Genomic DNA, 14,061 nt, shown 5'->3' on the forward strand with positions numbered 1-14,061 from the left:
CCCTAACCGTAACTCTATAGTACATACATGTAGTTAATTAATTACTCAATACTTATTTGAGTAAGTACAATGTAACTATATCACCTTAAAATAAAGTGGAACCAAAAATTCTGTCCCAAAACTTCTGAATGGTATAGTATACTCTATAGTGTGTTAATGTAAACAATGAAAATATTATTGGTTGGTAGTTAAACCAAGTGTTAGTTTATTTTTTAGGACTATAACCTAGAAACTACATGACATAAAATGTCAATTTTTATTTAATTGATTAACAATCTTGTTTAAGTGAATAATGGCCTGCAAAAGCAATGACGTCTTACCTAATTCTGATTGACTTTTCTTTTTTAATTATAATTTTTTTTTTCATACCAGAGATTAAAGCTTGGCGAATAATAGTTTTTATAAAAGCACACACATGGGACACGGTTGATAATGGAGTTTTTTTTTTTTTTTTTTTTTTTTTTTACATAGAAGTCATTCCCCAAATCCCCAAATCTCATCTCCATCCATTATGTTCCTGTCTGTTTCCTCTCTCTCATTCTAATTTGTCTCAACAGCTCTTTCGCTTTTTCTCCGGCTTTCCTTCGTCCTACTTGTCTGTAAATGTATTTAATTAGCTGACTACGACCCCGATGACAGTGTGACGAGGAGAAAGAATGAGACTCTCTAATCGCTGTAATTAAACAACACGCCGCACGAGAGAGAAGGAGGAGAGAGACCTTGGCTCTCTCTATTCATACAGATGAAGTGACAGAGAGAGTGAAGGATGGATAGAAGATAAAAATGGAAGGGAGGGAAGTGGCAAGATTGCACATTTTTCAATGGTAGCAGGAAGAATGCATGGAATTTCTGAACTCATTTAAAATGTTATACTTCTATAAAACAGCTTCAGTAACTCAATGTATATATTTATTCATATACATTATTATGGGTCAATGACAAATATGGATTTTCAAGAACTAATGAAAAAAAAACTTTAAATATCTAGATTAAAACGCATGTGTTGAGTTCTAGGAAATCTTCATTCTTTATGTGTAATCATTAAAAAAATAAATTAACATAATTTTGGGCAAAGGTTTTCACACTTCAGGTTATGAACAAAGGGCCCTTTATATAAATATTTATATATATATTTTCCGTACACCTTTAATACATTTAAGTGTAAACCTCTCGCCAGTCAAAGCCACAGTCACTTTAAAAAATTTTTATAAATAAAAAGTTGGACAAACAGACCCCTTTCAAATATTACTAATATTTTAAAAAGAAAATATTATGCCAAAATATTCGTATTTTAAGATTAAAAAAATCAGGTTGTTAGACCCCCAGTGGGGTTTTTACTTTATGCCAAAAAAAAAAAAAAAAAACGCAATAAACTTTAATGCAGAAATTGAAAACATCATAGAAGAGGTGCATTCAAGTCAGTGTATGTATATTGCACTGCATTTAAAAGAACGTAACATCCGGACACAAAAAATAGCGGCAAGTCATTGACCCTTTATAACCACTAATAAGTAATAATAGTTGTTTGAATGTGCTTGTACCTGTACTGCTCTGGATGGTTCTAACAGTAGTAGTGGTTCGAGGTGGGACGATGGCCTGAAGTGCCGCTCTCTCCTCTTCTTCCTCCTGCGAGCAGCCCTTTTCGATGGCCCGCACGTAACTGTGGCTCCTCATGCGGAAGCACCCGGACCCCGGCAGATCCAGAGCATCCAGGGCCTGGGACTCCATCTCACTGAACACACTCTCACACACGGCCTCGATCTGCCCGTTCACTTCCACCTCGCTCACCTGCAGGGGGAGACAACGCGTCACCACATGCTGTCACATAACTCCTTCACCCTTCTGTCATGGGATCCATCGCAGCATATACTATATATATTATAAATTGTAAATCGTAGTATATAGTATATATTATAAATTGTAGATTGTAGTATATATTATATATTATAAGTACACCTGTCTGAATGAGCATTTTCAAGATGTTAGCTCACAATGACTTTAAATCATTGTACTAAGAAGACAGAGGAGCCTAATGAGATCATAGGATTTTAAATGCTGCTTTTCTAAAGATCTAATAAAATACATTTGACTTTTCACACTAGGCTTAACCCTGGATTATGCCAAGTTTTAACCCTAGGCCGAGTAATGCTTCTACATTTTGAAAGATTTTTAGCATGACTTTTTTAGTCCTGTTATGAGTTATGAAAACTTGCTCCAGAATTTTCAGTACTAAAGGTATGAATGATTACCGCGTAGGTATGAACATTGTGAAATATGGAACAAAATAACTGAAGATTAAATTAACCCAGGGTTGAAATGAAATTGGGTTAACAATTTGAAGTTTCTCCGGTGAAAAACAAATGCTTCAGGTAAGTATACTTGCAGCCAGACTAATTTAGTATACTTCAAGTGTGTTAATGATTAGTTAACTTGAAGTGCGCTATTTTGAAACAACTAATTTTGTACTATGTATATTTTAGCTGTAATTAAATTGTAGTAAAGCATAACTTCAAGTGTATTCTTTTGTGTGCTAAATTGGAACAACTTCAAGTATACTTAGTATACTTTAAGTATGTGCCTGTGTAGGGACTAATTACATGCTTGATTAGTGATATTAAAGTGTATTTTATTTGTGTTACAAGTACATTCCAAATTCATTGCGAGTGTCATCGAAACAAACAATCAATATACCATAAGTTTATTATATTTGAGTGAAAAGATGCTCAGTGCTTATTGCTCAATGTGCTCAAGGCTCAGAATGTCCTTTGGCTTATTCCAAATACTACAAATTGCACACTCTTCAATAACAAATGCACATTAATAAACAAATAATACTTAGCTATACTTTGTAAGTATACAAATACTTGTACAATAAAATGTATTTTAGTGAACTTTTTTTTTCACCTGGGATACTATTGTAAGTAAACTATAATGTATTTTCAAAGTATACTTTCAATGCATTGTTACAATGATCACTTCCAGCACACAGTTAAAAATATACCTAAAATATATTTTTAATAAAGTGCAAATAAATAAAACAGAATTTTCACTTCAAGTATATTTTTCAAAAATATACTAAAGTACAATTATTTTAAAGTGTGTTAAAAGTTGTATTGTGAAAATAGGTAAAAGCATGATGCTAATATACTTTTAATATATTTAAAGATAGTAAAAAACATATTTTTGTATATTTGCAACTATTGAAAAAGGGAATATATTTCAAATACAATAAAGTATACTTTTTTCACTAAGGTTGACAAACCTTGATGTTTTCATTATAGTCAACTGTGTAATTTTTAAAATGCAAAATTTGAACATAATACATCTGATCGATTAATTTATCAATTTTTATTTGTATAAATAATAATATAGCTATTGTTTGATGTATATTATTTATTTTTGTAGATATATTAACAATAGAATACAAAACAATTTTAATAAAAATGTAAATAAAATTGATAAATGATAAAATGTACATATTCTGTTAATATAATTTAACTATTTTAATATATATATATTGTTAAAATTGTTAAAATAATATATATAATGTAAAATCCCCCTCAAAATACCCTTTTTAATTATTTCACATTCCAGGGTGCTTTGAGGCCATATCAGTGTTTTAAGTTTTGGAAAATGTATTTTATTTTCAGAAATATGTTTTTAAATTTCAAGCATACATTTTTACAAAAGAAAGTAAATCACAAAGAATAAAAAAAAAAAAGTGTATTAGTGTGTTTAAGACAAATCTTTGCTGTCATTTTGTTTAGACCTTAACCCTCTGGTGCTGTAACCCTCTGGTGCTGTAACCCTCTGGTGCTGTAACCCTTTGGTGCTGTAACCCTCTGGTGCTGTAACAGGCATTTTGGACCAAATATTTTTTGTTTATTTTATTTTGTTCAGATCTTTTTTTTAAATGTTTTACCTCATCGGAATGGTACAAAACCTGGTAAAGGTTTTAGTACTTGCTGTGTGAACACACACAAAAATCCAAAAGTTAAAATGGTCCGGGAAAAAATGACCACATTTGGAAACTAATGGGAGACGAATTGTATCTATTGAAAACGTTTGGTACTGCGCATAAACAAATTCTTACTGAAAGCTCATTTTTTGAGATATCAACTTCAAATTTGGAACGCAGCTTGTTTGGCTTTGATTTTCTCACAGTTTTAGAGTAAAACGTGTTTTGGAAAATATATATTTCGTATAAAAAAAAGTGTGCATTTTTCCTAACTTTTGTCATATTCACTTTTTTTTACTTTTCACTTCAACAATAATCTGCCAAGTGTCTTCTATCAAAAGAGACCAAACTCAAGTCTGTGGTCCAAAGCATTAAAGATTTCTAACCATTTAAATCAGAAATTTCATTTTCAGGTCCTTGCTCAAAAAGTGAATAAATGGATTATAACTACTGCATAAATATAATTTAGTACCATAAAATCCCCTAAAAATACAGAAAATTTAATAAAAAATATTATCAAATTAAAATATAGTAAAATAATTTCAATAAAATAGAAAAAAAGAAAAAAAAATCATGCGAACAATACCAGAGGGTTAACATATTGACTTCTAATCAACTTAATTACTTTTCAGCCTGAAATGTCATGAAACCTTAAATACCAAAATGGGTAAACGTCACAGAAGGAAATTAGTAATAGGTTGATTATTGATGTAAAATCAATTGCTTGGGGGGAAATGTTTGAATTGGGAATTTTGAGCTGTCATTTATCATGTAGGGTAAATTTAACCCTCTAACAGCCTTGCTGTCTCTTCAATGATAAGGGTTAAACACACTAATACAGATAACATACCAGAAAAAAAGAGTGCAGAGGGGAGGAAATCTGTACAAGTGAAAGCAATATCAGCAGTGTAAGAGATGACAGTAAGGAGAAGTGCGATTTACACAGAAACTTATCAGAGGAAAAGGTCTTGTGATTTGAGGTTCAAACGGAATTGGAAACATGTTGTTTGGAGCACTCTATGACTGAAGGACTAATAGTGAGTTGTGATTGGAGGAAAGGACAGCAGAGTGTCTGTCATTGGTGGAAGGAAGCTACAGACAGACAGGCAATAAGGTCTGCTAATCATCTAGTAAGCAATAAACTCCCCCAAAAACATCACAGAAATACACTTACACACAACACATGTATGTACACACACACAGCACAAACACATGTCTGCATGCCCACACACACATTCAGTATACACATGAGGCAACAATGAATGATGGGTTTTTTTTTTTCGAGCTGACTGAGCTTTTTGTCACTGAAATGATTGATATATCCTCAGGGAGCAGAAAAGACACACATCCACATGCACGCCTGAGGGCAGTGTCTTTTTTTCACGGGTGGTAGGAACAGATCTCTAAAAGGTTAGGGCTGTTGTCTGTCTGAGTGAGCTTTCAGGCTCTGAACACTCACCTTAAAATTGTATCGGTTGTAAAAGCTGCCTGTCACCTTATCCCAGGGCTACAGAAGCTAATCTTGAAAACTCACCTTGAAAACCTCTTAGCTACACATGCTAACAAGGAAGAACACCACTTAAAATTGCTTACAAAGCTTTACCGACACCAACTCACCTTTAAAATGGCCTTTGAGTATTTAAACTAACAGTGAACATGAGAGCTCAATCTCCACACAACGCTAATACTTTGTTGCTAGTTTATTTTCCTCCAGGTTCTCCTCCAGGCATACTGTACTACATTTTCAATTACATTATTTTTCTAGTATGTAGGCTACTTGGTGGTGAATTGTGCCCCAGTATTGGGACAAAAACTGCCATAAAATCATAAAATTGGTCTTGACAGTGACACCACAAATCCACTTGTTGCATATTGATTAGCTGATATCAAAATTGCATACTAAGTAGGTACTACATTTGATGAAGAACATACTTCATTCATTGATAAATAGGCATGTTCTATAGTATGAGTGTGTATCGTATAAATGAAATTCGGACATACTACATTCTTAATACTACATTATCATGCGTCCTGTGGTGTCAATTGTCTTGCTTCTCTACCATTCACAAATCCTCTCCCATGGCCTCATGGGATAGTAAATTCGGGTATATTTTGCCTACTATTTATGAATGCTATGAATTCAGACATAGGCTACTACTCTTTTTCACATACTGCCTAAGTAATAGGGAAGTATGCATATTTGAATACAGGGATTGTGTTTGAAAATCTCTGTAAGCATGACCAATAGCTTGACCGATATGGTAATGATGACACAAAAACATTAGTTTTAGTTACAGATGACATTGTAGAAATACTCTATATGCAGTTAGCCATGATTCATTTATTCAGTGCATGATTACAAGAGGATAATATAGATAAAGTGAGTAGTTTTCAGCTGTTCATGTAATCTTAAAATGGCAAAGATGAATTTTCCTTATGCGAGTATCTGTGTTCATGCACACAATAAGGTTTGACTGTACGCATTCACTAATGTTTGCGTTAAATCTGAAGTATGCTTTGGTCTTTAGCCTCATGGTCATCTGAAAAAGTACGCCAACTTGGGCCTCTTTAACACAGTATTCATAACATGCTATGATTCTTGATGCTCTAATCCTAATCTTCCATACTATATATAGCATGCGATTTAGGATTCTGAATAATGGATGGATGAAGAGATGATAAAGTATTCCATGAGATGATACATGGATTGAACATAAATTGATTGCTTGTGCAAAAACATTATTTTATTTTTTTCCTTTCCTGTTTTTCCTCCCCTCTGCAAACCTTGAAGAGGCCACGTTGACGAAGGTTCTGGTTGGAAATCACCTTTAGGATCTAATCCAGGAACCAGTTGCTCTTTCCAACTGGTTTAAGATAAGTATCTTAATGGCGATTTCCACCACAGAACGAGGGGGGCGATGACCAACCTGGCTGATGGTGCTCATGGCCCTCATGTAGCTCTCGTTTCGGGAGCGAAATTTGGGCGAGGCCAGGAGACCGGCCGGGTCCAGACTGTCCAAACTTCGGTTGATTGAAACCTCACTCACCGCTCGCAGGTAACTGTGACTCCGGATCTGCAGCTTGGGGGAATGGGAGTCCGTACTGATCCTGCAAACAGAAAGAGAGCGTGAACAGGTGTACAAGTATTTAATGAGGGGGGAGAATGAAATGAGAGGTGAGATTACTCTAGTAACTCATGTTTCTGTGTTTTCCTCCAACCCAGATCTCATACTCATTAATGCTAACCTAAAAACAACTCTACTTTGTTGTGCGTGTATATGTGTGTTAGTGTATTCTTCATATAGCTGAGACCAATCTAAACATGAACTCCTCACAATAGCATTCAACTGTTTTTTTTTTTACGTGAAGTTGGGCGATCGGGTCCTTGGAATATGAACACAGAAATGCATTAAAACATGAATGCACACAAACACGCATTCAATCCCTCCAGGTCGAGTCAATCTTAATTATGGATGCGGCTCTTAAAATAGTATGCAGTTACAGAAAGTAAAAACATCATTCTTAGTCATTCTTCACTGGAGTGAGGAATGAGGAGAGAGAGAGAGAGAGTAAAAGAGAAACAAAGAGGAAAGAATGCAGGAAAGGTACAAGAATAGATTTAGAGGAAGAGATGACAGTGGATGAAATCAATTACAGCAGCAAATAATGAAAAAACACAAAATAGTACAAGTTCACGTGTACGGTGAGGAGGGAAGGATACATTTTGACATTGTGGAGAAAAATAGGACAAAGTTAATGTGTTCTCATTAAATGCTATTATTTTCAGGATTTTTCCCCAGGTTTTTCACATCGTAAGTTTTTTTAAATGTAGATAAATAATTTATACACATTTAAACTATTATTTTTAATAAACTATTATATATTTGATGAACATTATTCAATCCAAAACATATAATTTTTAATATAATTAATTATAATAATCTTTTTTAATGTTTTAATCTTTCGTTTTTGGTTAAAGTTTAGTTTGTTGCATTTTTGCACATAAATCGTAGATATGACTCATGGCTTCAATGCAAGTCTGTGGAATTGTTTTGAAGAAATAAAGGAAATATCTGTCTATAATGAGCACAGGCCTCAAGGGATTGCATATTCATTATATAACGCAGCATTTTCTTTTCTTTTCTTGGTGTATATATGGAGTTGTTTAATCACACATTTGCATGAGTGTGTATTTCTACTCTATTACTGTGTGTGTGAATGGAAAGTGTGCTTACGTGGATACAGGTTTATAAATCTCCACTTCTTTTATTATGTATTATTTTTCAGTTTCAAGTATGTGTGTGTATGGGAGCATGTATATGTGTGTTTGAATGTGTGTGTCCATGTTTGAGTTCAAGGCACAATGCTCTGATTATAAATATTCAATGTTGCTGCACTTTCTGTCAAGCAGAAATAGATAAAGAGCCCATCACAGGGTCCCTATGCGGTGTTCACTGTTCCTACACACTGAGGAGGGAGTATCTGAAGAGATTCAGTTGGAACACCATCACTTGAGTCATACACTTTAGGAGTCTAATGACACATAATTGAGTAAATTAAATATATAGTATGAGTTATGTTTCAATATATATAAATGTATATACTACATGTCACAGGTATTCTAAGTTTTTGTGTTCTATTGTGTCTAAGGACTATCATGTTATTCATGGACTTTAAGGGTACGTTTACATGACAACGATATGCTTAAAACGGAGAAGTTTTTCCTTTGAGTTTTCAGTGTACAGACGACACCATTATCAAACCGATCCCCATTCACACGAATCCGCGAAAACAACAAAAAACACTGTATTCTGCTGCCAGGCAATTGGATGGCGATGAAACACTATAAATTGAACACATAATACGCATGTGCATGACATCATTGTCTTCAGAGATTCGCGTTTTTGTCGTTCAAAAAGCACCCAAAACGGCGTTGTCGTGTAAACGAACTGCCAAAACGCATTCAAAGTTTTACGTTTTTAGTTGAAAACTGTGAAGTGTAAACAGCCTCTTAGTTTGCATTCTCACTCTTCCTGTGTTTTCCTTCTCTTCTTTTAAAAAAAAATCTGTTTCTTTGGTTTCTGATTGTTGCACACCTGTGTCTCATTATGGGCATTGACTTCTGTGTATTTAATTTCTTATGGTCTTTCTACTCATTAGCCCTGATTTGAAATCACCCCTATACCCTCATTCAATATTTCCTACATTACTCCACTAATATAGTTCACTTGAAGGAGTGAATGAAAACGAGGGAGTGAATTCGGACACTGAGTGCGCCGGAAGGGCTGCCGCTTTTGCATAGTTTGTGCTTGCTGTTTAATAATCATTTGAAACTTAGCAAACTGGCAGCTCCAGTAGTAATGAAAAGATTTATATTGAACTCTGTCATGGAAACTAGCATGTATAAACCTTAATTAAACAATTTAATAATCAATAAAAAAGTTTTTATAATTTATACCTGTAGCCACATTGGACCAGCGGTTTGGAAAATGGATGGATGGATGATTTAACTGCGGGTGTCATCTTCTGGCGAGAGGCGGGAATTCATTCTCAGTGCATTATTGGTATTCTCTATCCGTTGAGTGTGCATCAGTGTTACACTCGTTATTGCGGTGCATTATTGGATTGAATGAGTGCATAATCAGTGACATAATGTCCACTATGGTTTCGGACACTGCTACAAATGGTTGTCCCTTCAAATAGTGTCCCTTTTAAGGGTATATGGGGCGATTTCTGACACAGCCATTGTCAGGTCTTGTCCTTACTCTCGTGTTAGGCTTATGTTGGTATGTGACTTATTAATCTGTGTGATTCCAGTATCTTCATCTTCCTATTCCTCATTAATTGTTGAATCTAGATCCTGAACTATTGTCTCATGCTTGCATCTGTAATAACATCCTTGTATAATTCTACAAAATATAGCCTTAATAATACAACATTTTTAATGTGTTTTATATGAGTCTCTTCTGCTCACCAAGGCTGCATTTAATTGATCAAAAATACAGTAAAAAGAGTCATATTAAATATTATTACAATGATTATTACATTTTGATTATTGTATTTTAAAATGTTATTTATTGCTGTGATGACAAAAATGCATCAGCATCATTACTCCAGTCGTCAGTGTCACATAATCCTAAAGAAATCATTCTAATATGCTGATTTGCTGCTAGAGAAACATTTCTTATTATTATCAATGGTGAAAATTGTTGTGCTGCTTAATAGTTTTCTGGAAACCATTATAATTTATTTCTGGATTCTTTAATGAATGGAAAGATCAAAAGAAAAGCATTTATTTGTATCAATTTAAAGTGTCCTTGCTGAATAAAAGTAGGCCTTAAAAAAAAAAAAAAAAAAGGTATACTTCAATTATTACACTGATCTGATGAGCATCTGCTGTTGTCACAGTGATAAGGCTTGCATTATACGAATGCTGTGTTTGCAAAGTTTACACACAAAAGTGCACATTCACACACACAGAACCAAAAGTGTTGTGTTGATTCTCTTTATAATGCAAATCAGTTTGCTCTCATGAAGAAGTCTGTGGGATAAAAGTGACTCACCTCATTGTATATAGTCTAAGTAGGAAATGTTGTCACTGTATAGTAATACATAACTATAATAGCAACATACATGTTGTTATAACATATAACATGTTATAACATGAGGTTATAACATAAATAACATAAACAGAACTCAATATCAGTTCCTACATTTAAAAAAGTACTATTTACAGATGATATAACGGTGCGCAACTACAAAAATGTCGGTAGGAACTTTAAAGGCGCAGGAAAATTCCCTTTGAAATGGCTTTGTTCTGTTGAATTTTTAATAAAGGGGAGAGTGAAAGGATTTCACTGTACTGAGGACATGGAGGGATTTTATGTGAAATTGCAGTGAGTGAGTGTATGCGTTTGTGTGTGAACAGAGGTGGGGTTTAAGGACGAGACTACACCCTCTCTGGAGACACATCCCTACAGCACTTAGAGATGTGGAGTGGCTTGAGCGCCTGTAAAATAACATGTTTAAAATGACCCCAGAGAAATGAAGGTTCATTGAAATTGCAGATGGATCGGCGGGCCCACGCACCTGCACGCTTTTCGTACACACAGAGTACATGCATTTAATTTCCCATGTGATTTTGTGGCGGCAACATGCACAAGCTTATACTTTTCCATACTCACTTGAGTGTGGTCATCTCGGTGAGGGAAGGCTGGGTGGCTTTCAGGTAACTGGCTCTCCGGGCCTGGACTTTGGGTGAAGGTTTGGGGCTGCAGTCCGAGTCTCCACTGTCCTCCTCTGCCATAGCCTTGATGTAGCTGCCGCTCCTCATCCTCCTGCACGGGATCTCGTCATCCTGACCCACAGACGAGAAGCCACCCCACTCATCCTGAGGAACCTGCACAGACAGAGAGAAAGTCAGCTTCTCATAAACACATGATTTGCCTGTTACACTTAATAATGACTACAAGCAATAACACATTTAATGATGTATTAAATAATAGATAATTAATGTGAATTAATATGATCAGTCAAACATTAACGAGAACATTCATTTATAAACAGTTGCAAATGGTGTTTTAATGATCAATATTTTTATATATAAACATAGTTACAGTGTTATTTTAGTATTATTTATATGCTACTGTAGAATTTTGAATTAGCTGTAATTTTTATTTTTTATTTTTTTATTATAGCAATTTTGTTATGTCCTTTTGTCATTTAAAAAAAAATATATATTTACCTTTAATTGATTTTATTTTAGTTTTAGTAAGCAATTCAACTTTAATTAATTTATTTCAGTTAGTTGCCAAGGGAATATTTCTAATTTATGTTTAAGCAGTTAAGTGGTGGTAACTTTCATAACTATTTTCATATTTGATAACTGTGCATATATCTCACTTATTTGGTATTATCAAATAATATATATATATTTATATATATATATATATATATATATATATATATATATATATATATATATACACATATTATAAAAATCTAAAACTTGAATGTTAGATGCGATTAATTGCAGTTAATCGATTTGACAGCACTAAATAAATTAATAATAAACAATTAATTAATAATAAATGTTCTGAAAACGCCTCGGTTACGACTGTAACCTCGGCTCCCTGAAGAGGGAACGAGACGCTGTGTCGATTGACGCTAGGGGAAAGCTTCGCGTGATGGCGTCTTGAAGCACATGTTAAATCAGTCCAATGGTATGACGGAACATCAGAGGCGGGTGACGTCATGAACCAGGAAATTATAAAGCCTGCCCAAAACAGAGCCGCGCTAGCTTCGTAGTAGTCTGAAGTAGTCGCTGACAGGCACGTAGGAGATATGGCAAGGTGACGCAGCGTCTCGTTCCCTCTTCAGGGAACCGAGGTTACAGTCGTAACCGAGGCGTTCCCTTTCAAGGGAACTCTTGCTGCATCGATTGATGCTAAGGGAACGTCTATACCAACATAGCGACAAGTGTCTATCCAGTGTGAAATCGCGAGGAGCAGCACTAGGACGAGAGCACCTGGGACCCTGGTGTAGAGTCCAAAGAGTAGAACCTTACAAATGTGTGCGGTGAGGACCAACCTGCCACATCACAAACATCTTGGAGAGCAACTCCTGTTATAAGGGCCTTGGAGGCCGCCATACTCCTAGCAGAATGGGAACGGACAGCCATAGGTGAAGGCTGTCCGGCCGATTCATAAGCAAGTGAGATAGCCTCAACCACCCACTTGCTCATTCTCTGCTTAGATGTAGGGGACCCTTTTTTAGGGGGCCAAAAACATATGAACAACTGTTCAGCTTTACGCAACAGGGCAGCTCTGTGGGCATAGGCATCTAGCGCCCTGACTGGGTATAGCAGATGATTATTTCCCTGGTCCGAGTTCTGGAAGGGAGGAGGACAAAAGGCCTGCAGCATGATAGATCTGGCTACATTAGTGGGGACCTTTGGAACATAACCTGGGCTAGGATGAAGGAATGCTTTAACCATGCCAGGTGCAAATTCCAAGCACGAGGGTGCAACCGACAGTGCACCTTTTAAGAGACGTGATAGGGAGAAGGGTCAGGAACTTAGCCGGAACCTCCTCCAGAGGCTCGAAGGGAGCCAGGGAAAGGCTTTAATGGACAATGGCCAGATCCCCTGGTACGAGCTGCAGTCCTCAGCCTCAGAGTACCATGCAGGAAACGAGATACCAGCGGATCTTTACCCAAAGACATTCCACCCAAAGGAATGTGGTAAGCACCTATGGCCGCCACATAAACCTTCAAAGTGGACAAGGATAGACCTGCAGTGAACCGCTCCTGCAGGAACTCCAGCACTGTACCAACCTGGCAGTTAACTGGGTCCAACTGACGGTCACTACACCATGAAGTGAAAACTCTCAACTTCAAGGTATAAAGTTTCCTCGTGGAGGGAGCTCTGAAATGTAGAATGGTCTCTACAACCTCAGTTGAGAGACCTGTCCCTATGAGCTGGGCCCCTTCAGAGGCCAAGCCTACAGGTTCCACAGTTCTGGACGGGAGTGAACAATCGAGCCCCCTGCTTGGGACAGAAGGTCCCTCCTGACGGGTAACTCCCCGTCGTGGAAAGACACTAGATCGGGGAACCATACTCGGCCCGGCCACCTCGGGGCTATAAGAAGTAGGCGAACCTGGTCCCTGCGAACTCTTTCCAGAACTCAACACCTGCATACAAAATGCATACAAACATAGCCTCGGTCACGTTTGTACCATAGCATCCAGTCCGAGAGGAGCTGGATGCGTGAGGGAGAACCAAAGTGGACAGTGAGACGTCTCTCGAGACACAAACACCTCGGGGTGGAGCCTCCATTCCCCGGGCCTCAGCCCCTGTCTCGACAGGATGTCTGCTCCTATATTCTGGGACCACAGGAGGATTTGGTGCGCCAGTTTGCAGACAAGCACACAAAGCCCCTTAGATTCACATAAGCATCGCTGCGTAACCCTGATCATGCGAAAAGGGGTTGCCCTCAGGGAAAACTTTTGGTCCTGAGTCACCACTGCAGGGGTCTCATGTATAACAGTCCAAAAGGTATCACGTTGGACCCTGCTGCCATCAGACCCAACAGCCTCTGAAACTG

The 14,061-nt window shown here is 36.6% G+C and overlaps 1 protein-coding gene across 5 annotated transcripts in view; it reads right to left on the reverse strand.

Annotated features, from left to right (window-relative positions):
* dlgap1b (discs, large homolog-associated protein 1b) overlaps window positions 1–14,061 on the reverse strand; it is a 156,910-nt gene that overhangs the window by 33,361 nt on the left and 109,488 nt on the right. For 4 of the 5 annotated variants that reach the window (XM_082183316.1, XM_082183314.1, XM_082183315.1 and 1 more), the window contains 3 exons: window positions 11,143–11,357; window positions 6,886–7,066; window positions 1,542–1,788 (listed from right to left, as the gene is read on the reverse strand). In XM_082183316.1, coding sequence (XP_082039442.1) covers window positions 1,542–1,788; window positions 6,886–7,066; window positions 11,143–11,357 — 643 coding nt within the window. The remainder of the gene's footprint in view (window positions 1–1,541; window positions 1,789–6,885; window positions 7,067–11,142; window positions 11,358–14,061) is intronic. The other variant, XM_082183317.1, reaches the window with a different exon arrangement.

The sequence above is a fragment of the Leuciscus leuciscus genome, assembly GCF_965113295.1.
Source record: "Leuciscus leuciscus genome assembly, chromosome: 11".
In the NCBI taxonomy this organism is placed as follows: Eukaryota; Metazoa; Chordata; class Actinopteri; order Cypriniformes; family Leuciscidae; genus Leuciscus; species Leuciscus leuciscus.